General features: G+C 37.2%; 1 protein-coding gene across 10 annotated transcripts in view; it reads left to right on the top strand.

Moving 5' to 3' along the window:
* The window catches only part of FHOD3 (formin homology 2 domain containing 3), a 363,466-nt gene that overhangs the window by 226,892 nt on the left and 109,571 nt on the right, over positions 1-27,003 (top strand). For all 10 annotated transcript variants that reach the window (XM_072327321.1, XM_072327323.1, XM_072327320.1 and 7 more), the window contains exons 7-8: positions 15,464-15,575; positions 21,094-21,188. In XM_072327321.1, the coding sequence (XP_072183422.1) occupies positions 15,464-15,575; positions 21,094-21,188 (207 nt within the window). The remainder of the gene's footprint in view (positions 1-15,463; positions 15,576-21,093; positions 21,189-27,003) is intronic.

The raw sequence follows: 27,003 nt of genomic DNA, 5'->3' as shown, positions 1-27,003 counted from the left end.
TATTATTAATTGTATTGCAACTGATTGATGTTTTTGTCTGTGTTAGTCCAAGCCACCAGGTCCAGAGCTGCCCAGCATCCTATATTGAGAATACAGATTTTGAAGAGCACTGGGAACACAGTGTGGTCCCACCCACTGCAGCTGGGGAAGAAGTGTTAAGAGAATAGTTAAGCTGCAGCTTTTGGCAGCCTCATTTTGTAAGGGCATTGTCAGAGAGGGAACCTGAACTTTTTACTTTTGGACTGCAAAATACGAAATATTTATTTGTGAAGTTGTAGCATATTTGAGTTTGTCACCTTTCTTGTGATACTTGATTACTTTTTCTTTTCTGATTGCCTTGAACTGTATTTTAACCTTCATCATGCTCTCCCACTTGTGGAGAACTAGCTAAGTTCTTCAAGGAAATATTCAAGGATGTGCTGATCTTCCTATGAATTGTGTTGTGGACACAGGTTGCAATAAACATGACTCGGGAATAGAAAGGAATTGCAGGACTTTCATCTTGCAAAGCTTTTGAGTTTGGCATTATACATGAAGGCAGATCTGCTTTACTATTCAGAGGTAGTACAGAGAGAGTTCTGGCATTAGTACTGAAATCCATTCCCTTCCAGGTTCTGAGATCTTATTTTCCTGGTTAAAACAGGGTACTGGCTATCAAGACTCTTAATTTACTCCATAGCATTGGGAAAACTTTTTTATTATGATTATTATTATTCAGAGCCAAGAATTATACAACTAAATCCATATGTGGACATGTAAAATATTCGGACTTTCAGATACTGTGAAACATTTTACTTCTATTAAAGGAAATGTGCCTATGCCGTACCTAGGAAAATAGAGAAAACTACTTTTTCAGGTACTTCTCTGATCACTGTGATCTTTCATGCCCTTCACCCAGATTTTCTCTCATACTTCACTTATAAAACTATTTAGATGCTTAAGTAAATATTCTTTGTCAAGTGCTATGAAAGCCTACTGTGAAACTTATTCTAAAATTAGGAAAAAATAACACCAAGAGTTCTGTGTGATTTTACTGCTCTTACTGAACTCACATTTTCTGAGTTGAAAGGGTCAAATCTCAATTACGTTTCCTTTGGCTAAATACACAGGAACCATTCCCATCAGACATTACACAGCTACCACAGTGCAATTCAGTTTAGCTTTCTGAAATACAAAGGATCACGTTAGGCAGCAGTTTATTTTATTGCCTTTGTGAACTGCTGCCCTTCATTAGGGCATCATTGTGTCTACTGACTTTGCCTGCAGTAACTCTTGACTTCAGAAGAAAGTGAAAGAAATCTGTTGTGGTTACTTCAGGAAAAAGAGAGGGTTGAGTGGTTTTGTTTTATTGATTTGTTGTTTTTGGGTTTGGTTTTGTTGTTTTTTTTTTCCTTTCTCTCCTGCTTTTCTGTCTCTACTGCGTCCAAAGAACTGAAACAAAAGTCCCAAAATGGTCTGTGATGCAAATCAAATCACTGCTGATTATGATCTCATACTTGTGTGGTTCAGCTCTTTTAATGGCTGTGGCAGTTATTTAGCTAAAAGTTACTCAGGCCCTTGATGCTGAAGTTCTCAGATACTGCACCAGAAACACATTTCATTCTGCCAATAATGAAACTGAAATGCATGTTAAATAATGTCACTATAAATGTCCATCTTTTGCCCAAGCAATAGCTTGATCAAAGGTATTTCATTCTCAGGTTCATAGTAATCTGGGTTCCACGGCTCTGTCATTTGCTTCCCTGTCCTGGTCACTGCTGCTGAAAACTTGTCAGTACCTTGGTAGCTACAAACTCCTAGCAATATCAACCCTTTTCATCCCAAAAGAAGGCAATTTAATTTCAGTCATCTCATTATATTGCTGTTTGGTATTTTTATTTCTCTGTATTTGGCAAGAATTATCTTCATGTGATTTATGGACTTCCCTAGACATCTCTGTGACATCTGAGTCTTAATGCATGTAGGACTGTTCTGTTATGCCTGAGTTACATGATTGCTGTGAACTGGTGAAAGTAAAAACTGTTACTGATCTTTTTTTGACAACTTTATGTCCATTTTGATATCTGTGTGTTGGAGAGGTGAGACAGAAAGATGGAAAAAATCAATTTGGAGATGCCAGGAAGAAGGAAGGCTTTTATAGTGTTATCTGGAGGTCTCCATTTATTTGCTGATGATGTTGATACAGTTGTTATCATTTAATCAAATCCAGTCACACAAGGTAGTACCCACATTCTTATGTCTCACACTTAGAAAAAAAAAAAAAAAAAAAAAACAAGATCTTTTTTTTATAAATAGTACCGAAGATATTTGTTCTTAGCAACTAGAGGTGGGAGATGGGCATGGTTATGAATCTGGATATCAAGAGTTCTCTGATGAAGACTGATGAAGCTAAGGCTGATATTCTCTAATCTGCCAACCTTTAGATGGCAAATGTGCATCAGTGTAATTAGAGTTAACCCCAACTCAGACTTGCAAAGTTTTTGCCACATCACCTGAGGAGTGCTTTATAGAAACATTTCCCTTCTTGTTAGGCTAACAGTAGACTCTGACTGCTCTCTTAGTACCTGCTTCTTCTTTGCTTGGTTGAAAACCAAGCATTAGTCTTTTCAGTTGATGTGTTTAATTTGCTGTAGTGTCTGAGAGAGTGGGTCTGAAGGCTTACCTGGCTGAAGTGAGAGGAAAGTAGCTTGGGGCAGAGAAATTACATTATCTCCTTGTATGGAAACACACAAAAGATTTACTTAATGAACTATCTTAGAGTGTTTTTAAGACTTCATATTAAGTTTGCAGTACAGGCATGATATTCTGCAAACTTGTAACTCTAGTTAGATATAAACTGAAAAAATAAATGAAAATTTTTGTGATAAATTTAATTAATTGTAAATACATGTATTTGCATATACATCAAATATATGTCTATTTGCAATATGTAGACATATTGTAACATTAGCAAAAACAATGCCCTTACTGTATAATTCTTTTATTTTCGGATATGAAGAAACTAAGTTGCAGGAATGAAGGCTGAAGAGCAGTTGGGGAATCTGTGACAAATAGGTGGTGATTGCTGGAAAAATATGGTTGCTGTTGATGTTTATCTATGCTCCTCAGAATTCAACTTTATTCTTCAATTTTATTTGGAAAGTTGTGCAAAGGTAAATAAATGAGTCTGGTTTTGCAGTCAAAGCACTGCTTCTGGGTTCCTTTTTGTGCATAATAATACTCATAAGGTTGAGAGCAGAGAGAAGTACTTAGTACATATGTAAAGTGAAACGCCATTGGTCTTAGTGTTCCAGTAATGAGTGGAATACATATCCTATCTCTTTATTAGTTATTCTTTCAAGTAGGGTTTGTGGTAGTTTTGTTTCATAACTTTATGTGTGATACTTGTTCTTTCAACAATTTTATTGTTTCGGTAGTTCAAACCACCAGTATTTTGCTTTTCAGGGTGCTTAAAAAGGATAACCTGTTAACAATTATTTGCTTAAAATATTGCAATAGAGAACATATTAAATATTGAAAACTTTGTTAATACACTGTCTTTAACCACTTCCATACGTCTTATACATAGTTTATTTTCCCTTTGTGCTTTTCTCTTTGTCTCTCTCTCTTTTTTTTTTTTTTTTTTTTAAATTGAAATATATTGTCTGTGAGATTGTACAAGGTCAGTAAAGGACTGCCAACCATATCATTAAACTTACAGGGGTTTTCAGGTGAAGTTACTTAAACCCAGCCATAGTTTTGGTATTTATATAAGTACTTTATAATGAAACTGTTGAAAGAACTAATTTCACGTGCATAAAACCACAGAATAATAACAGAGTAGTTTTTCACTGTACTTAGCGACTCAAATATTTTTTTCCCCTAGAGCCTTTGAACTCAACCTTGATATTATTTAAACAGGACTTCGTCAAGGCCACTAACTAGCAAACTGTTTAATGAGCAATAGAATTAATGAAGCAAATTGTTTTCCTTCTTCTCCTCAGCTTTTCCTTCCCATCCCACACCCTCTTGATAGTATCAGTTGGGTTGCGCGTCCTGTGCCCTTTCTGTACCACTGGCTCTACATGCTGCGGATGATGGGAACATACATTAAGACTAATCTTTTATCTGGCTCTCCTTCAAACTGGCATGCTTTTGTCTGAAAGAATCAGCAGCTTGGGGTCTTTTCTAATGCAGTTTGCAATTTACTTAGGAATGTAACTCAGCATTACTGGCAAGTAAGACTGACTTCAGTGGGAAGATACCATAGTTAGAGAGAAGAGTTAATCTACAAATGGACAGTGAAAGAGACAATGTGTCTGTCTAAGGAAGCAAAGGTAAAAATGGAGTGTTCTTCATGGTTATTGTAGGTTTGTCTGGGATTAATTTTGTAAGGAAATGGAGAGAAAGTACTTAAAGACTTTCCTCATTTTCTTTGGTTACCTCTGGCTTCAGTCATAGCTCAGAAGAGCCACACATTTTAATGGTGATGACTTTCACAGGCAGGGACAGGGTCACCTCTAGTTCCACCTGAGCTACTTTGTACACTGGGGGAAAACTTCAGTTTCACGTGAGATGCTGCCCAGTAAACATTTCTCATGTCAAATATGTGGATAATCTGAGGCTTGTGTCATTAGGAAGTTTTCTTTAGTCTCACCTATAAGCCAATCTGTACAAATCAGGTATCTGGCTATGATAGGAGATGGTGATGTGGTAGTGATTGGTAGTGATTTGGTACGGATAATTGATATGGAGCATCTTACTTTGTTTAAATAGTTTCTAATCCCTCACAAAAATGATAGAGAAGTGATTTCATCTTAAGTCAAAAGCCAGCATTCAGAATGAAAAGTATTTCTGAAAATACTCTTGTTCAGCTATTTATTTGGAGGCTGAAATAAAATAAAAAATAAAATTAAAAAAAAAAAAAAAAAGCATTGTTCACATCTTTCATATGCCTCCTAAAATTTCTCCATATTGAATTATTTCCCCGAGACAAAATGTGGTGAATCACTGCCTGCATCATAGAACTATGGCTTCACTTGATTAATTGTAGATACCTTTCAGATTCTTAATTGCAAAGCATGAAATGAGTAGCATGCTGGTACCATCTTAGTCTTTTGAAGTAGTAACCACTTGTTTAGTCCCTTTTAAAAATTGATTTGGTTTTGTTTTGAGTACAGTAGCCTTGTAGTAATGTCAGATGCCTTCACAAAGCACAATGGCACTCAGCTGCATAATGGAAGCTAATATGATTTGAAGGGGATTTTGTAGATGGGAATGAAAAGAAAGTCCTGTCTGTTATTAAACTCCTAAAAACTCTTTTCCTCTCCTCATTTATTTGGAACACAGCTAAGGAAATATCAATTTGGCCCTGCCCAAGGAAAAGAAGTTGCTGAAATTGCCGTTCTCCCAAACGCTTCCTGTTGCCAGAGGTTCAGCCCAAAGAACATCTGTTGAGGACAGCATAGTTCAAGGCTAGCCTCATACATCAATGTAAAGAGATGGTGGGAAGGCTCGGCATGCAACACTTCTTTCATTATAAGAAGGAAAATTTAAAAATTAAAGACAAAATCAGATGTCAAATGGCCATAATCATATTTCTCTTATGTAGATGCACACTTTGTTCATGTAATCAGTATAGCAGTGCTCACTGGTTAAACTTTAGTTTGCAAATTTATCTGTTATGTGAAGTTCTAATTACTCATGATTTGATTTCTTGTTTCTTACTTCATATCAAAACACGAGTATCACCATTCTATCTGTTGCTGGACAGATTATCAGTGTAGTGTTCAAGAGAGACAAGATTATCTTTCCTTCATTCTACTCACCAGAAATGTTCGTTTTATTGAATAGCATGATTGATTCCTAAACACCGCTCCTCTTTAAAATGTGAGATGTACTCCTTAGCTACTTTGTTTTTGACCTATAGACCTGCACTATAGATCGTGCACTTTCAGTAACTTCGAAAAATTGTCAGTATTTTTCAAAATGCTATGTTGCATTAGGATGGCATAAGGTATTTCATAGTTTAGATATATTTGGGGTTTCTTATGTTTACTTTGTGTGTTTGTTTTTCTGTAGGACTAGTTTCATGTGTGACCAGCAGAGATTACATTATCAAATGAAAGGAATAGGTTTCACTGGACAGACTTATTCTATAATCCCTAACGTAGAAATGCTAGAAAACCCTTGCTGTCTGTCATGGGTTAACCAAAAATCTACCTGCACCCATGACAGGGGAATAGACGGCCTGCAGGGCCACTATCCCAAAAGGAAAAGGGAAAAAGGGAAAAGGAAAACAAATACAGCGGCAACGATCTAAGGAGGCACACTTATTTACTAAATACTATATCGGAATACAGAATGACACAATATAATACAATATAATTGGAATTAAGGCTAACGAATTAAGTAAAATAAGAGTGAGTCCCGAAACCGAGAGGCCTACTGTAACTCTAGGTGAAATGGATAGAACGCTCCCACACGGCTCCCCCCTGGCTGGCAAGGTCCAAGAGCGGAAGTCCAGCCCCGAAGTCAGATTATATAGTGTCCTTGTCATATGACTTATCCCTGACCATGATGTTCTCTGGGACATGTAGTCTTCTTCTGTGAGCAGCACATTTATTTAACATTATTTATGCTTTATCATGATGTTGTGATGTGGAATACTGATAGCAAAATTACAAAATTGCAAAACCATGACACTGTCTATATAAATTATTTGAGGTACAAGTTTGTAGAAGAAAAAACAGAAGAAAAATGCCCCTTCCTTATCAGATGGTAACACATTTCATGCTAGCATGAGTTTTAACAAGATCTGCTTCTCATGTTACTTTAGTTTCTATGAATGTAGTGTTCTGTACCTTATTTAAAATAATACATTCACAGCCTTTACTGAAAGGGCAAGTCTGGGTGTACCGGTGGTGTTCATTTTGCCTGGAGTTCCCAAACACATCAGAATTTGTGAAGAGTTAATAATAACACAAACAACTGGAAGCTTCGCAATCTCAAGCAAGGAAGAATTTCATTGTAAATCTTTACAACTGAAGCATAATTCCTTTTCTGAAAACAGGGTGATGGCAGATCTCCCATGGAATATTTTTGTTTTCTGTTTTGCAATAGGAAAAGCTAAAAATGTAATAGAAACCAAACCCTTGTGGTTCAGAAATTTCCAGAAGATCGAAAGAAAAAGACTTTCAAAATCAGGGAACAACTAAGGGCTCTGTGGTTTGGGTCTTTGACACAAAAGTGTGACAACACCATCTCGAGAGTCACCTGACAGCAGAGTTTGATTCTGTAGTGATCTATAATCGCCAGGTTCTGTCCTCTTCTCCTTTCTAGCTCAATGTGTAATTTTGAGACACTTCTCTCACTTTGTGTTTTTTCCTTGAAAATTGTGTGTGATCTCAGAAAAACATGATTTCTGACTGTTTCATGGGATGAGAAATTCACTTCACTGTCTTACTAGAAGATCATCATTCCAAAAGGCAGGAGGGAGAAACACTTAAAAACCCTGTAGCAATTCCTATCTCATTTCAGGTTCTGAAATGTTTATCTTTTTTAAAATCAGCATGTATAAGATTATGTGGTTATTGTTGTGAGAAATACAGTTACTTCATTCATTCAGTACAAATGACTTAATATAGGGCCAACTTTCAGCCCCAAAGTATTCTTCTAAAGCTCCTGTCAGAATTTCATGTGTTCATCTGAAGGCCATGTTGGCCTATAATATAATGTTTTGATTTGTTGTATGAATTGCTCGCTTCTGTGTACAGATTTTTTTCATTTTTCCCCCTTCTGTTCTGGACCATGATCGATGATGTAAATAATCATTTCCAGGCACGAGCCTTTTATTTTCTTTTTTTTTTTTTTTTTTCTTTTTTTTTTTTTTTTTTTTTTTTCTGTTGACCAGTCACTAATCACTACTTGCTCATCTCAATGTTTTGTTGGTAAGCCAGATGAATTTCTTTTTAATGGCCTTCTTTCTCTTCATGTCAGAAATCTCACCACAGATAAATGGCAGATGCATGCCACATATGTAACGGTGCACAGACCTTATAATCATTATCCAGTACATTTAAAAAGTTCTGAGAAATTTCGTTTTAAGAATAGTAAATGCATGCATTTCTCTGCTCTCTCTACCATTACTTGGTCTACAGAGAGAAAAACTTAAAGGAACATTCTGAATTAAAAGATCATTTAATTGATGTTTTTTGAGCATCTGTCATCTACACTAATAGGATTTTTCATCTTGATGGAACTGAGAGTGCTAACAGGAAGAGAAGTAATGTTATCCCCATTTATCTTCAGAAGTAATATTATCCCCGTTTTAGTTGGAACAAGTAAGAAACGGTGTTTTGAGCAGCTGGTAAAGCAGCTAATCATTGCTGGTTCATAGAATCTAACCTAAACTGATAATCAAATTTCTGCACTGTCTGCACCTTCTGTCCTGAGCCTGCAAAGCACTTGGCAGTGGTAAATCTGCCTTATTTAGGCAAGATGGAAGTTGGAGAAAAAATCCCAGGATCTTAAATATGATCTTTAGTATCCTATTAATATACAACAACTGATGCTCAGCCAGTCCCCAAGCAGTGACAGCCCACATGGCCAACTCCCCATTATTTCCAAATCTTGTTTGCATTATGTCATGCCATAAAGAATATTCCTTTGGCCAGTTTAGGTCAGCTGGCCTAATTTTGTCTCCTCCCAGTTCCTTGTGCCCCCATAGCCTTCATTTTGCAGTTGTCTTTCTTCTTCCTCATCTGTGCAGAGGATTTCAAGGACTTATGTTTGTCTGAGAACAAAAGTATTCTGGATGCACTTCTGACTTCCAGGGAAATTAAGCAACCAAATTATCTGCTAAATTATGGGAAACTGCCACAAACTACAGACAGCTGATTCCAGAGCATTAGCAAGACAAGATTAATCTATAGGTCATTAGAGGGAAGCCTTCTACTGCCCTACTCCTACACTACTACTTCAAATCTTCGATTGTAATATCAAGAATAGGAAATGTGCTAGAGGAATACCATTTTACATTTAAATTTGTTTCTGAGGCTGTTCCTTTTACAACATCAAAGTTGATCTGTGCTTGGGAAGTAGTTTCAATTTTAAAATTACTGAGAGATTACAGCAAAGGGATTGTGCCACAACAGTACCCTAAGAAACTCTACTGTTGCTTCTACAGTGGTAAGAATTACTGTAGATCACACAAAAGAAGTTCAGACTGTAGTGTTGCAGATGTTACTATTGGCTAATTGCACATTTGGTAGAACTTCTCACTTCACTGCAAAAGGAGCTTGAGATGTGTCACAGCAGAATGTTTTCCATACCTTTTATACTTTTTCAACACTGGAGTGTTCTGCTTTTAGTAGAATAATCTATGTTAATATGATCCCCTCTTCTAAGACCTCTTGGAGTACTCCCTCTTGAACTTTCAGTGCACATAGTCATGTAAAGAAAACACTTGTATCTTAGGCTAAATTAAATTTCTGTCTTCTCTACTGAAGGTCAGAGAATGGAAAAATGTGTGGTATTTTCTAGTTGTATTGCAGTTGTCTACTTCTAGATTGACATTTTTGTCATGCAATATTCTGAGAGGTAACATCAGTAGATATAATGACCTTGAGTTGAAACATGGACTGAGGTTAGAGGACCTTCTTACTGTGGCCGTCTTCCTTCACTGCTTCATTTTGTTAAAGAAATACATGTATGTGTTTGCATACAAGGATTTGAAACTAAACCTTTACATTTTAAAACAATAATAGCATTTTAAAATAGTATGAAGAGAATTTTTCGGAAATAAAACATAGGGAACATAAATTGCATATTGCCTTAATCTTCCTTGCATATGAATTTACTTGCTCTAGAGAGGTTCTAAATGAAGCTGTCCAAAGATATCAACCTAAAACTAGTTCTCTTTTGGCCTCCATTTGGTGATCATGCACCAAGTGCCAAGTTCAGTTTTCCCAAGCATCTCACAGCCTGATTCTGGATAGAACGCCTTAAGTCAACTTGGAGTACAACCTGGGATTTACATGAATGAAAACTTTAGAGTTTAGTCCAAGATTTAGGTCATTTGAGTAAGGATGAGGTCCTTTATACTTGGCTTCAGGACCAGCAACTTGTTTCCCACCCAGAAAGGTCTTTCCCTCCTCTTCTGAATAGATTGTAGTTTTGCCCTGCTGAGAAACATGAAACTGAGCAGAACTGCAGATGCAACTGGGACTCTTGCAGGCTGTTACAGAGTACTGTGAATCTTCACATCTCACAAGCAAGAAGGATTTTCAGCTTTCTGTGCTCCTCTCACCAGCTGGTTTGGCACTTCTTACACTGAATGTTACTTCATTGTTAGATACTGCTTGTATCTATCAACATGATGAGTACGTTGCCTACTAGGCAGAGTCCGTGTTGGGATTAGGTCTCAGGTCATTTGGCCATAGTAAATAATTTGTGAAAAATTGGATGCCTGTTTCTCCTTTAAAATTTGAATGATGTAAATCCAAAGCAACTGTATAATCCTCAGTGAAATACTGAGTTTAAATTTCTTCCTTTTCAAAAATATACCTAAATTTTAAAATCTGATATTAACAATTGTAACTTTTTTTTTTTTTTTTTTTTTTTTTAAGTGGTGATTTATGGCTGGGACAAACCCTTCCATGGGACATTAATTTTGCTGCCTGCTGCATAGTGTGTTTGTCTGGGCCTGTAATGCATATCCAATTGTCTAAATGCAAAGAGATAAAAAAGGAAAGGGACTGCCAAACTCCACTGTATAACATAAAGCAAGACAGAGGAAAAATGTTTATAATTTTTCTTCTTCCCTTTACAGTGCTGTCTACGTTTTATCTTTAGCCAGAAGATGTTCGCATCATTTCCTGTCTCTAAACTGACTTGCAAATGTTACAAAAACATAATAAGACTTTCTTTTCTAACTTTCTTAATAAAAATTTTGATACATCAATGCTATAAAATTCAGAAATCCTGATTTAATTCCAGAATGGTTGAAATATCACTTTGCTACACCAGTGGATATCCATCTTGCTTCAGTGAGCCTTTTTCAACCAAGAAGTGACATTCAGAGTGGAAATTTGTAATTGGTCACAACAACCAATGTTTACAAAGTGGTCATACCAGGGTGTTGGTGTTTTGAGTTTTTGGAGGAGGTTGTTTGTTTTGAGCTAGCAAAGCATATTTCTGCCTCCCTTATTGCTCTTACATTTAGTCCTGATCAAACTAAGTGTGATTGCCCAGCGGATATTAACAGAGGTGCTGCTGAAATGGATTCAGAAATGTCTTTGCAACTAAACAAGAGTCCAGTAGGTCCCAGAAATCATCTTAAAAACCTTCAGTAAGTTTTTAACAGCAATTCAAATGATTAGAGGTGAAATAGGAAACTTATTTTTATTGCTCCCATTACTATGCCATCTGGGTACATTATGTAAAGTAAAATAATACTAGTGACTGGCAAATACTCATGATTTCACAAATTAGAGCAAGAATGACAGTGATTTGCTGTTCTTTTTTTCCTGTTAAATAGTCTCCCCATGATGAGATTTGCAGTTCTTTTATTTACAATGTAGTTGTTTACTACTGAAGTTATTGAAAAGATGTGTGCAGCAAACGTATTTCGTAATTCACTTGTGAAGAAAGATTTAAAGATCTCCTACTTTGAAAGTCACAGTAATTAATCACAAATGGAAACTTTCTGAGTACCTCTGGTATTTTTTAAAGTTGTGAAACAGTCGTTCTCATTATTCATAGAAACCCCTAAAACACTTCCAACTGTGATAACCAGCTCTTAAAGTGTTGGCAGTGGCATGCATGTGCTGCTACAGGCAGGTCATGCCCACAAGAGTCATGAACAGATCTGTAGCTTTGGATGTGATGTAACAAAATCAATGATTCCACATAGATTTTGGCAACAAGTACTTCTGGTACAGGTCTTTTGTTGGCATACTGGATAAATAAGATTTCATTTTAGTGTGAGTGTGTAAGGCTCTGGCCTGTCATTGCATCTCAGGATGACAGACTGTCAGGTCTGGTCATCCAACTTTGATTGGCTGCAGACTTCGTTTTCCAAGTAGTAATGCAGTTGCTCAGTGGTTGTCTACTTTTATTAAGAAGCACTGTTTATCCAGTATATAAAAGCCCAAGTTGCAGGATCTGTGGAAAAGCTGTGGGGTTATGAGCAGCTAGTAAGTCTCAGCATTGGATTGTAGACATTATGCAGTTTACTTTAGGACCTGTAGTATTTTAGTTTTATACAAAGGTTGATCCAAAAGTAGTGCCTACTTATTTCCATGGAAACTGTGACAACTGCAAAGAGCACTTCACTGTGCTAATGGACACTGTTTGATCTCTGTAAACATTAAGCAAGCATCAATGAATATCACTGGGTGCCATTTTTTCCACATGCAGTAATTCAGTGGCACACCATCATTTCATATGCACTTCCATTCTATCAGACTGCCCCTCTGCTGCCATCTGTCCTGTGATAACAACATGTAATGGAATATTAGTGGGAAGTTTCAATCTCTACTGCCATACCACCAGCATCTATCTTTGAATTTGTGGGCAACATAATAAAACAGGATTCATTACTTTTTGAGCAGCCCTTGTACTTGCCTGTAATATCCAAAGCAGAATGGAGGTCTAAAAGTGTTCACAGGTTTCTCAAATGCCATTGTCTACTGATGAGGAAACAGTGTATTTTAAATGCAATTTTATTCAAAACCAGTGGCCACACGGACTAACTTTTCACACTATGTGCCTTCAACTACATTGACCTCTGTTTCCCAGAGCTAACTGTTTTGTGAGGAGCTGGAAAAGCCCTGAGAATCTGCTGTTTGAGTAAGCTAACTTAATATTCTTCTACTAGCAAAACAGCAAGTGAAACAATGCTTCTCTAATTGCTCTTTTTTTTTTTTTTTTTTTTTTTTTTTTTTTTTTTTTTTTTTTTTTTTGCCATGACTGCTTCTGGATGGCATTACTTTAGTTGTGCTGTTATCTGCAAGCTTAGTAAGAGCAGGAAGCTAACACCTGATGACTACACTCCAGCAGCCATGAGGCAGCAGCTGTAGGCAGTTCTGGGCTGCCCTGAGGCCTGGTGAGATTGGCAGAGGCTGGCTGCTTGCTACAGCCTCTGCAGTGGTGAGAAGGCAGGAGTTAGAGCAAAACTATTGCAGAAGCTCCTTCTCTTACTTTGTGGAAGAGAAAGAGATCTGCAAAAATTTGAGATAAGCCCACTATGTCCCCCTGATTGCTCTGAAATAGATACATATAAAACCTTGACATTTGAGTATTGGTGTATAAACTATTTGGCCAAGGCATGAGGTTTTAAGAGCCTTTGTAAGCAGTATCCAATAGTAAGATTTCCATTCTAGGGGAAGGATCCTGTGCAGATTCACACACAGCTGTGTATCTGGGAAAAATGCTATTGCAAGAATTGTTTACAGTAATCTGTTAAGAAGAATTTTTACAAAACAAATGTCTGTTAAGCACTTGAACTTGTGTGTTAGGGGATGTGTGGTGGTAAAGCAGAAAGACTATGGTATTAGCATGCCAGGGTAGTGCATAAGGGACCTGCGCAACTTTGGGGAAGTGATATGTTGGTGTACCAGCAGTGCGTTTACAAGGTGCAATTACCCTGTGTATCCAGGGATTTCAGTTTCCTTTAATTTGGATACTGTAATATATATCACTGAAGAGTTCAGCAGAAGCAGACTGAACAAGAGTCTTAAAGGACCCGGGTCTTAAAATTTGTCACCTGGCTGTCAACTGTGGAAGTATCTGATGCAACATTTCATTGAGACTGATGCAACCTAAGTTCAACAGCAAAAGATTTTGTATTGCTAGCAGTATCTGCAGTTCATTAAGCTCAATTTTGCACGAGAAGCTTGAGAAACGAAGGAAATACCTGGGTCATTTGTTCACAGTAAATTTGGTGTTTATAGCAGTAAGCAGCAAGCTGCATTTTAGCTCATTAACTTAAATTGAGCTGTACTACATCTCTCTGAGTGGCAAAATGAACACAGGAGCTTGAGCCTATGCCTATTGTAATAGCAGTCTGTTTTAGCATATACACATTTTCTGTCTGTGAGTCTAAAAACAATTAACAGTGATTCCTTGCCTCTTAGGAGAGCTGTTTTGTGAGTAATTGAAAAAACCAGTGTGGAAATGGGAATGATCTAATACTGCTTTATATATACATCCCTGAAACAGTTAGCAATACAGGATAACTGTTTTTCCTTCTCTTGTGGGTGAGGCATTTTAATGACCAGTTGGTTCTGTTTGAGGCATCCTACCAGCCTAACACAATGAGACAAAAACGGGGATTTCCTGGAGAGTGGCTTATCCGTACATGACTACTTGTGTATCTGTTGGTGGCAAAGGACAGTAAAGACCACATTGGCATAATAATATTGTTAAAGCTCTCACAAGCTGTTAGATTTGTTACAATGTAATATAGCACAGAAATGCTATAAACTTAGTTACCGGTTCTTTTGCAGCCTGATTCAATCACAGTGGATTGGGAATTGTGTTTCTGAGACCAACAATGTATCATTTTTAGTTTGTCTTTAAATCCATGATGTAGACTGAGAATATAACAGATGTGACTGAGAATCGTTTCTCTTGGTAATATTGATCTCAACTGGACATGCAGAGCCCTGTCTATTAAGATGTCCTCTTTTTCCATGTTTGTTTGTTGGTTCTTTTTTAATTGAGAACTCCCTGAAGTGTATTTTTTTTTCACATTCCTGATCATGCCATGCACATACCTGAAAATTCTTACTCAGCACTTCGAAAATTGCATAATAGTCACATGTACTCTCTGGAAACTTGAGATCTGTAAAGAAACCGATAGAGCTTGGCTGTTGGTTTCTAGTTGGAAATGTACAAATAAAGTTTGAAACCATACCGTCGGAGTGCTCAGTTTAAGTAAATCATACATTCTGTGACAGGAAGGAATGGTCTGAGGCTGAAGAGACTTTCTTCTGAGTTGTATAAGTAGTGGATATTGTTTCATGTAGTAATTTATCCTTTAAACATGGCGTGAAAAAGAAGAAGAATACACAAGGAGAAAATCATTCTTTCACACAGGAATTAACATGTTGAGAAACAGCAACATGTTTATTTTTAGTTGACTAGGTTACATGCACATTAATCTTTGGACAGAGATGTTGGGGGTAGCCATATGTGCATGTGTAGGTGGGATGTTCAATCTTTTATTATGTGTGGCAGTGTCCAGCTTCTGTGGGATCTGTTGACTACTGGAGCTTCCCTGGAAGACTACCGCCAAGTGAATGAAACGATCAGCCAAATGGCTACCTATCGTGTATTTAGACCTGGCACAGTTTAATCTCTTCTGCCTATGTATTACTATCAGATCTGGATTGCTCTGCTTGTTTCTTTCTCAGTGCCATGTAGCACATCTGGAAATGCTGTGGTTTGCTGAATGACAAGTCGTGCTTTTTTTTTTCAGTTCCGCCTGGTGGTAAAAACAGCACTGAAGCTGCTGCTGGTGTTTGTGGAGTACACTGAATCCAATGCACCACTTTTAATCCAGGCAGTATCTACAGTTGATGAAAAGAGAGGTGAGTAGCCTTATTTGTGGGGTGCAAAAACCCAGCACCACTGTGATCGCGTGGCATTTTGTCATTGATGTCAGTGACTGCAGAGTTGCAGTTATGATGCCTGCCTTATGTGCTATTCACTTGATTTCTGAATTTGAAGTGGATTTTGAATAGTCATATAGTTTAAGATTGTTTTGAGGAATGAATTATAATGGAAAAGTGAGGAGGGAAAAGCTGAAGAACCATGCTGCTTCCAATACACCATAGTCATTGCTTCCCCTTCCCTGCACCCGCAGGCAGTGTAAGCCCCACTGCATATCCTGACCTTGGAGGCTCCTCTGGGCCAGACCATCTTTGCACTTCCTTCTGAAAAGAAGCAGTTTGGTTTAGAAGAGAAAATGATATCTAATCGGTGTAATCCCTTTGAAGACAAAGACGAGGTCAGTAATAGTACAGGCTTTATAGTAAAAGCAAAACCATCTGTTGTTACATTAAAATAAAGCCCTTGAGCAGATATTATACTATGAAATCTGTTACCCTTCAGGCTCATGAGAAATACTTGAATATGCACACTGAATTTCTTACAAATAAATAGAACAAAAATGTTTTTTTCTTATTCTTCCCACAAAGCTATTGCTAAGCTCTCAGGGCACTCTGTCTTGATGCAAAACATTCCTTTGCCTCAAGGAGAGTTTTTGAGGTTGGGAGAACCATTGTTGTGGTCTCAAACACATGGAGGTTTAAAGCAACATCCTCTCTGAGGTGCATGCTGCCTCCACACTGAACTTGTTTAAGCAACTTGATATGGTAAAAGTGAAGCAAAAAGTTGGGGGATGGGGGAGAAGGAGAGGGGGAGGTGTGTGTGTGGGCAGAATAGGAGAAAGTAGCCAGATTTTCTTTTTAACTATAAATTATGTTGAAAAGAGAATAAAAACAAACCCCAAATTGTTTCCAATGGTAGAGGAATAGGCAGGGGTTGTTAAGAATCAGTGTTACGCTTTAAATGGTGTACTCTTCAGGTTGGCTTTCAGTTTTGAATTAAACTAATAAACCTCACAATTGCATAAGCAGAAAGGTAATTACAATATTCATGCAATTGTGACTCCTGTTATTTATTTTTACAGCCATTTGTAGTATTTCCTTTGCTCTCCTAAACTCCCTCGTATACTCAACATGTTCAAACTACCATCTGTTTGCATGCAAGTAAACCTCATTAAGGAAAGAGAAAGTAGGACCCTGAACAAGCTACCATGTGCTGTGTACTCCTTTCTGAATTTGTAGAACAATATAGACAAATGTTTCCATGCCCCAGAGTAGGAAAAGTTCGGAATTGACCTAAAACATGAATGAAGTCATGCATACAGTTCAATGGCTGATATTAGGAGTGTGAGGAGAGGCTTTATGGGAAAGCTAGAAAAGGGATTTTTTTTTCTTATTCTATATTTAGTTGTTTTTTTCTTTTTTAGGTCATCAGTGGAATAGCCTTCTACTTTAAGCTGTGGAAGTTCTGTGTTTTAAATTTAGTTTATAAATCAGTGTCTTATAACTGAAGAGTACCTGCCTTTAATGACTGATTTAATGGAATAGAAGTAAAACGGAAGAAAAGTGATGTGCCTTTTCTTAAAACATTGTCATAAATCCTGCAGGCATATATAATTAAGTTTACCACTGCTTTGAAAAAAGTCCAGTATTTCATGTACATACAAGGTGATGAGATATGACATAATTCCTCAGCATGTGTATCACACATGATTAACATAAAGAACCCCATAATAACTCAGACTTGTTTCAAAGTGATCCCATCTGTGGTTTCTATGCAAGAATACAGCCATATGCAACCTGAAGTACATGGAAGTGCCTGATTTACTCTCAGGTACAAACAGACTATTAGTGAGTAACGGCATGGTCCTCACCATATGGGACATAGCTTTTTGTTATACTGCCATCCAGATTCCTCCCCTCAACTTTTTCTCATTTTGTAGCCACAATGGAATTTGATCTCTTTTAAGTTTAGGCACAACAGAACTGTATGGGTTCTGGAAAATGGAGCTGGCATTGCACTGTGCTTGCTGTCTGGAGCTGTTTTATCGTAAGCTTTTATTTGTACAGAGATTAAAGTCCTGTGGCTGAACTGGATTCTGTAGCATTCTGTTTGTGAATTACATTTCTGCTACCTGACCTCTTGTTGAATTATTTGTAAATGACCTGCATTATCAGTTATCTACTTTTCTTTCTAGTTCATACACAAATAGCCAGTACCTATCCCATAGCTCAGACAGCAGGCCATGTTAACACATATTTATATAGACAGCAGTAAAAGATGTGGAGGTCTTTCCAGCCTATAGCATCTAGACAGTCAGTCTGTATGTTGGTAGTCCTCCTGTACAGTTCCTGCCTGATGTGAAGTTTTCCGTGCTTTATACATTATGTTTACATCCTGTGTAGTAGTGATAACAGAATTTTATGAAAGGCATGAATGACAGCATTAAGCTAATTCTTCTCTCTCTCTCTCTCTCTTTCTTTCTTTCTTTCTTTCTTTCTTTCTTTCTTTCTTTCTTTCTTTCTTTCTTTCTTTCTTTCTTTCTTTTTCTTTCTTTTGACAATTCAAATGAAAAAACATTTCAAGGTAGTACTGAGAAAAGACTGAGACTTAAAACAATGAACAGCTTTGTTCAATATGCTTTATTCATTTAATATATGCTAATTATTGCAGCCCCACTGTTACTGATGTGTTGATGGACCATCTCTGAAAGGTCAGAATGCTATGGTAGCATCATGGTTGAGGCTGCAGTCTTCCTGACAGAGTAGCCACAATAAAAGCAGATACCAGAAAGAAACTCAGAAAACACTGTCGAGCAATTTTCATTTTACCCAGTAGAAGGCAGGAGAACACATGCAAAACTCAAGCTTTACATTTTTACTTTAGTGAGCCTGTTTAATCTCTTCTATCAATTACACCACAAGACCTTCTTGGGCATTGTAACCTTATGTGAACATCACAGTCTGCTCTCATAAGAAGATCTTGGATGCTACACCATCATGCTTTTACCTCAACATCAAATCATAGAATCACAGAATCGTTAAGATTAGAAACAACCTCTAAAATTATCTAATGAAACTGTCCACTTACCACCAATATCAAGTGGTAAAGCAAAAGGCTGAAAAATAAGCATTTTTTGACAATTGGCATGCAAAAATTCTATTTCTATTTTTTAAAAATAAACTCAATAACCTATAAATGTTATATGCATTTACTTTTGGGGGTTGGGGGTACAGTAGTGAAAGGAAGACTAAGGAAAACATGGGCCCGCTGCTAAATGAAGTGGGTTCCCTCATAAAGGAGGACACTGAGAAGGTAGTTAACTGAATGCCTTCTTTGCTTCAGTCTTTACTGCTCATATGGCTACTTAGGAATCTCAGACTCCGGAGATAAGAGAGCGTGTCTAGGGAATGGAAGATTTTCCCTTGATCAAGGATCTGGTCAGAGAACATTTAGGCCAGATCCACACACGCAAATCCTTGGGCCATGACAAGATGCACCCACAAGTGCTGAGAGAGAGTGATTGCCAAACTATTCTTTGTCACCTTTGAAAGGCTATGGAGAATGGGAGAGATGCCTAAGCACTGGAATAGGCTCCCCAGGGAGGTGGTTGAGTCACCATCTCTGAATGTGTCTAAAAACTGTTTGGATGTGGTGCTCAAGGACATGATTTAGCAGAGGGTTGTTGGGGTAGTATAGTTAGGTTGTGGTTGGACTCGATAATTTTTAAGGTCTTTTCCAACCTGAGCAATTCAGTGATTCAGTTGCATGGAAACAGCAAGGCAAACGTTGTATTCTGTTACGATAATGGAGAAGTATACAACCATATCAGGATGCTGTCTTTAGGAAACAGAATAGGATTTGTTCCACTATGAATAAAATTTGTCTGCAGAACAACAGTATATTTCCCTGGACAAACTCTCACTGAATAATACAGTGTGGATTAAGTAATTAATTTTTCATATTGTTGGCAACTGACTTTTGTCCAAATAACATTGTTATAGGTCAGACTTGGATAGTATTCCCATTTTGTTTCTCTTTCTTATTTTCTTCCATTTTTATTTTTCACTAGAAACCACAGGAAGACATTTTTGTAGTAAGGATATCATTCCTGCTGATCATATATCATTTGTGAGCTGAGTGAATTTGTTCCACATGTCTTTTGAACATGTACAGCACAAAATGTCTGGTAATATAGAGAATCTGGTAAAGTGATGTCTAGTGTATTCTCATTGCAGCAGTATATGAGAATTAGTACAGTAATGCACATAAATACTTTCTGAGAGATGAGAGTTAATTCCCCCTCTGATTTTGCTTTAGATAAAGAAGCTCTGCTTTATTATTCAGTAGTGAAGATCAGAGAAAGTCTGAGAAGAGTGGGAAGAAGCAGAGAAATACTGTTATCTGTGTGTTCATTAACAGACAATTCTTTACACTGCCATTGTTTTGGAAATGAAGATGCTTGATTTGTAGATATTTGATGTCTGTGCATGAGGACATATCTGTATGTATGCACAATACCAGCATAAATAAGTGTTGGATATGATTACTATGAGAGCAGTGCAGTGATTTAACCTGTAGGTCATTGATCAATCAGCAACAGATCTGTGGGATGAAACAATTCCTTTTTACAGCCTGATTGTAATCAAATTATTGTCGTTATACATTTGGGGGGATGTGATCTGTGAGAATACTCTGCATTTCTCTCTGTACTGAAAGACTGTTGCAGTTCTGCTTGTATAGCTGGTAAAGCATCTCTGAGTTAGAGCTAGTTTCCTTATTTCTCTTTCTAACATTTAACTTCACTCCAAACAAAAGAACTTGTTTGTGATCTTTCATTATTTACTAGATGAAATAACAATGTTTTTTGTTTTTTTTTTTTCAGTAAATTTTTGCTATCTGCCTTTTAGCCAATTAAAATAGAATAGTTTTACAAGGTACTTTCCACACAGGACTTTATCGTGAATCTGCTTGGCATTTACTGCTTGACTTATTTGGTACAATACCTTAGTCATGCCACTTGAGTTTTTGTCTTTCCCTTTCACACTGTTTTGTTAACAGGACTTATCTTAATGCAGTATAACTCAGTAATATCACTTGGAATGTAAGCAATGAACTGACTGAAAGAGCAACATATAAATTTTTGTGTAAGATTTATTTGTGCCTATGGGAACTTATGATAGGTATAGTGAAATTCCTCCCACACAGTTTTTAGAAGTTCACTATCAAAACTTCTTTCATCATCAAGGAAGATACAGTGGTACCTCTGGGAAAAGTCCACGTAAGATTTTAGAGGAGTCTGCCTTAGGATGCACCACAGCTGTAATCGATTGTATTAATTCTGTTCTCCATGTCTGTAGAAAAAGCAGGAGATAACATCATACAATTGTTCTTCCACTCTAACACATTGTTCCAACTTGTGCTGCCTCTTGGATAAATGTTGCTGCCACAGCTTTCTATTTTAGTCACCCTTACCAATGTTTTCTGCTTTACATGTAGGAGCCAAGCCTTGGTCCAACATCATGGAGATCCTGGAGGAGAAAGATGGGGTTGATACTGAACTACTGGTTTATGCAATGACTTTGGTTAACAAGGTTTGTTTCCTTTCTAACTGTAACTCATAGTAATAATATCAGTATTTTCTGTTGTGTAATGATGGTCTATGAGAATATACATCAAAGACCTGTCCCAGGGAAGTTGTAGGATCATCTGTTTCCAATACAGTCTTATTACTTGCATTGTAGTCCTATTGAGACTGTAGCTAGGAGTGGATTTGCTGTTTTCCTAGTTGCTGTGCATAAACATATTATGATGTGATTCTTCTCCCAGAGCTGGCACTACAGCACAAAACAGAACCCAACAAACTAACTCAACAAATTACCTGGGAAATAATGAAAGCAAGAACTTTGTGAAAAGATCATGTGTTCACAAAGGCTTGTGTTGTACACAATTTTCCAGTTCCAGATCATTTAAATTATTTTTTTACTGCGAACCAAATACAGTAAATGAAACAAGTGTGAGAGCTTGTAAGAGTGTTTCCACTTTAGAAAAGGAAGTAAAAATATGCTTTGATTTCTTTTCTTCTTTCTTTATGTTTTCAGGTGCCCCTTATAGTAGCTTTGCAGTAAAATCAAACTTTTGAACTATGGGGAGGTCGAAAGGCCTATAAATGTTAGAGAATTATTACCGTAAATGCCTTAAAAATTAGTGTGTAGTCCTCAAATTCTAAACAAATCTTTGGGTAACTAAAATTAAAAGTACACAAAAAAATTAAAAGAACACAAAAAGTCAGAATACTATGAGAGAATTAAGATAATCTTGTGTCCTGTAATTAATAAGCCAGAGAGCAACAGAATATTAATATTATTTGTTATATTTATGTGAAGATCCAGAGTTTGTTAGTAAAGATCATAGAACAATATGCCAACTTTCTGTGTTCTGTGTGGTTGGAGTCATGGGTTGTTTTATGGTTTGTTTTATTTTTTAAATTGAGATGGTTCCTTAATGTTTGGTATTGTCCATTCAAGGTGACTGAGAAGACCTGACCTAATGACATCCCTATTGTCACCGTCTTTTTACTTACAGCTACTCTTGCACCTGCTTACACAGTAGTAAAAATCCTCTTAGACATTAAAAGAGCATCTCGCTGAAATGATGTATTTTTTCTGAAAGGCATCACCTGCTTGTTATGCTTATGTATTCAGATGCTGTTAAAGCTGAGGCAACTCATTTTTAATGTTTCTGTTTTATGCCTCATTATGTTGTATATTGATTCTTCTTTCTGAGATAATTTTCTGTCTTTCTCTTTTTTTTTTTTTTTTTTTTTTGTGTGTGTGTGTGTGTGTGTGTGTGTGTGTGTGTGTGTGTGTCTAGCTAGTGTCTGCAATTATTTTCTATACATGATACAGTTGATTCTTTTGTCCAAATTTTTCATTTAAAGATATTTTTAGGAGGAGGTATTTCTTTAGAAGCAAACAAAAAGAAAGAGCATCTCACAGTCAAAGGAGTTATGAAGATCAAGGAACAGAGGAATCCCACAATGTCACACTTATAATTATGATCTGGCCCATGGACAGATTTATGATGTTTTTAATAGGATTTTTTTCATGATTATAGAGAAAACAGCAAGCAATATGACAGAGATGTAATCTTTTTTCCCCACAGAGAATAAAAAGAAGGCTCAGATGCTTTCAGCTTCTCTAGTAGAGGAACTGACAAGGTTTTGAGTGCAGGCAGAAACCTCATGGGAAGTTTGCCTTAAGGAAGCATACTTCTGCTCCTTTTTCTTTTTCCATGTATATACATTTACAGACTGCTTTCCTTCTTCCTCAGAAACTGATGGAAGAACTACTTCAGTCCTCTCAGTTTGTTGATGCATAAATTATGGGAGATTTAGACATTAATACATTTCTAAAATGAGACTGATCCTAATACATACACTTTGGGTTCTGTATAGCTCCTGTATAATCTTTGTCATCTTCTGTATGTCTATTAGATTTTTTTCTAATCGCTACTTTCATTTTTATTTGTTGTTTCCAAAAATACAACTTATTAGACCTTTTACTGAGGTCCAGATAGAATCCCTTTACATTTACCTCTAGAGACACATGCACATATATACATACATTTATAAAACCCCTAATCACTAAATGTAGGAAGAGAATTGTGTTGAATTCAGTTGACTTCTCTATTTACTTCCAGACTTCTTGTTCTAATAAATTTTGCTAAGAAACCTTTTTATTACTGTGATTACACCAGTAATTATGGAGTTGTAAAATTACTGTTAATATTTCTTTTAACTTTATTACTAAGTTTGCTCTGTCACAATAGACAATACCTTTTTTAAAATTGGTAGATAAGATTTCATATTACTCGCTACGTAAAAATTTATATGTTTTAGTATAATCAGATTAAGCACTGAATGTTTTTTTTTAACAGATCTACTGTAAGACTGGAACTTAAATACCAGCTTCCAGTCCAATGTAACCACTGGGAGCGTAGTGTGCCACCCACCAGTGGTCCAGCAGCTGCAGCTAAAAAAGTACTGTCATGGGCCATTGTGGTGTGAGCGCAGCAGCTGGCACATTTTTTCAGTGACCCGCCTTAAGGACATCATAGTAGCCGCACTGGAACAATGATGTCCTTACATCCTGTGTCCAACATTGGCAGCAGCGTGTGTTTTAGAAGTTGTGGTTCTTGGGAAAACAAATGCAAGAGAGTTGCTTCTTCTCATCCCAAAGCAGCTGAAACCTTGGCTAATGCCCTTAAGTGTGTTTACTTACTATGTAAATTTACTATGATTTTCACCATAGCATGTAAGATTTAGATAATATCCCTCTGTCTGTGTGGGTGCTTTACTGAAACCCAATCTGTTGGATGTTCAGTAACCTGTTGCCGTGTGCAATTATATTTTAACCCCCCCCTTGCCCAGGTACTAGCGAAACCCCCGCTAGGGCCAAAAAGACCACTGTGACTCATCAAGAAAGGTGGCAAAATGGCGTTTATTAGGAGTAATCAAATGTTGTAGATGCTAACGAGGCTGAACCTTGTAGTATTCGGAGGGGGGGAGATGTTGTAAACATGTAGGCAGTAGCGGGGGCTTTTCGGGATGTGACGGTGATAATAGCCCCCCCTCTTCCGTCCCCTACCTTGTGATGTACCTTGGGCGCGCATTTCAAACGTGCACCCTAGGGGGCGTAGACGAAGTAATTAAGGTTATATAAGGTGTTGATGACGGCATTGCACCCCGCAAGGGAGCACCTCGGGGGACGACGAGCGTGCTTTCTCGTCTTTGTAGAGATTGCCTGGGGGGACAGGGGTCTCTTTTTTCTCTTTTTTGCAGCGCAGGTAACAGTAACCAGAGCAGTACTTCTGTGTTACTTGCACTTCCACTCAAAACATGCACACCAAACACATTGAGCTGGACTTTCTGATGTCTATTTTCTGTCTGCACCAGTGCTTTATACTGTGACTGTTTCATAAACAGCAAAACATACTAATTAATTTCGCTGCCTAGTATCAACCAGGGGTACCTATTTTAACAATCACAAAGAGAGCCCTTCAGTCTGAAGCTAGGAATAGGTTAGCACTAATTTCTGTCTTTGTGAAGAAGCATAACTGAGGTCATGCAAATGTATGATCATTTTACTACTACCAGTTCTGTATGTCATCTGGTTGGATTTATCATCATGGAAAATATTTCTCTTGTAATCCTTCTTTACTACCTATTTAACTTAATCAGTTTTTTCCCTTTCTTTCTTCTGTTTCTATTGTTTTCACTTCACTATAAGTGTGGTTAAGAAGAAATATCAAACTCAAAGCTCCCAGGGTAGGGTTTTGGTTTTTATTTAGTTAATCATTACAAAAAGCAGATGCTTGAAAGAGAAGAACTCAAAGTTGTGCAAGTGTTCCCATAACGTCTTGAGAGTGACTTGCACAAGACTACTACAAACAAATTTAAAATCTTAATTCGAAGATTTTTCCTCAAACTAGAAATGGGTGGAGACATAGGAATGATTCCTGATATCTATATTTGTTCTTTCTTGGTAGAGCAAGATTCTAGAGAGTTTCAGATTTGAAATATCTGTTTTCCTCTAAGCTATCAGTAATAACAAAATTCTGCAAGCACACCAAAGAATATGTTTTAAACACACTGCTCCAAGGGGCTCGATTTAAATTCTCTGGTAGGATTTTAGTTCTTTTCAGGTTCTGTCTCCAGGGCAGAAGGAAATATTTTGGATTTAGACAAGTGTTTTGATATTGGAGAATTTTGATACTGAAGAACTTAACACGGTACTTGGGAAACAGCAAAGACCATGAAAGATCTGCCTAATTTAAGACCTCTGGTCTTCTGATTGTGCTGCTGCTGTTTTCTTTATGTAGGCATCAAGAAAATGAGAACCCAGTCTTCTAATACCACAAGCCAGTATTAAACAGTCATGTAATCAAGCACCTCAGTGTTTTGATGAGTATATAAGCAGAAGGTCTGTCCACCCTTTTGGACATAAGACATCACATCATACAGTGCTTGAAATATGTTCGGTATAGTAGCTGTCTACTTCTTTTGTAAGCAAGAGAACACATCCTTTTAGAGGAAAGTACTTCCATGTTCATGTTAAAGCTCCACTGAAGATACATGCTGTCCATTTTCTGTACTGTTTGGGAAAATTTAGTTCCCTCTTCTTCAGTGAGTTTTAAACAAAGGCTTCAATATTGTCCTAGATGGGAAATGTTTGGCTTTTTTTTTCATTAAAGCCTGAATGTATAACCCTAACACCGCATTGGAGTTTTGTGCTAAGCATTCCTCTTACTATTACATTTACCAATAATAATAAGACATCAGGCAGTGGTTCTGTTATGACTGAAGTAGGAAACATTGCTGTAGCATTTATTAAAACCAAAAACAAACAAACAAACAAATAACCTGGCACATTTTCCAGTGCCTCATACACAGGCTTAAAGGGGTAGAGTATGCTAGCTGTCAATTGCTCTCATTATTCATGTAATTCTGTGTGATTTTTCTGAATGTAAAGCTTCTTGGTACAGGGAAATAGTCCAGAGCAGCAGTTCTCTTTTTCATTCTGCTACTTCAAGCAACTTTGTGAAAGATATGCTCCAGAAAAACAGTATTGTCACAGCATAGTCCATGCTGTTCCATTCATGAGAGAACAAAACTCTCTCAGGAGAGTACCTGTTTGTTTTTTTCCCCTGGTCTCTCCCTTTCTCCTCCTTTTTCTCACCTCTACTAGGACTATAGATAAGTTACTTAGCGAATTATATTGTTATGAGAGTGGAAGCTATCTATCTCAGCATGGGTATCCCTTTAGAGCACTAATCCAGAATATCTGTGTTGGTTCCAGTGCATCTCTCCCTTACTTTGCAGAAATGTCTCTGGATAGACTGATTCTTGCAATATAGCAGGTGCCACTGGGCACAAAGGTCACACAATATTCAGCAGTTCCTGCTTGTGCAAGGGAGACTCATTCTTCTGTGTCACACATAAAGAGCAGTTAAAAATGAGCACAAGCTGAGCAGAAAACAATAGCAAACCAAAATAGTTGGGTTTTGTGTTGACTTTGTTGTTTGCAGGACTGTGATGGATGAAGTTCACGTGTGTTCTGAACAGTTGTCTGACACCCATGTCCTCTTCCCATGTGTCACTCCAAAGTGCAGTGTTGAGTGGCTTGATTCAGTCCCTGCACTTCAGTGGCATACATAAAATACATGGTATACTACAGAAAACTACCTTCCATTTCTTTTAAGTTTTCTGATTTCACCAAATGAGAAACAACTGTGGTAGAAGTGCTTTCTTGAACATAGAGCAGGTGCCATATAAAGATCTGAGTTCATAAAGTTTGTTTTCAATCACTATTATTATTGGCATTCTTTGTTTTCTAGTGTGCTAATGCT

Source organism: Excalfactoria chinensis, chromosome 2 (genome assembly GCF_039878825.1).
Source record: "Excalfactoria chinensis isolate bCotChi1 chromosome 2, bCotChi1.hap2, whole genome shotgun sequence".
Taxonomy (NCBI): domain Eukaryota; kingdom Metazoa; phylum Chordata; class Aves; order Galliformes; family Phasianidae; genus Excalfactoria; species Excalfactoria chinensis.
Note: the sequence above shows the minus strand (reverse complement) of the source record. Positions and strands in the feature narration are given on the sequence as shown.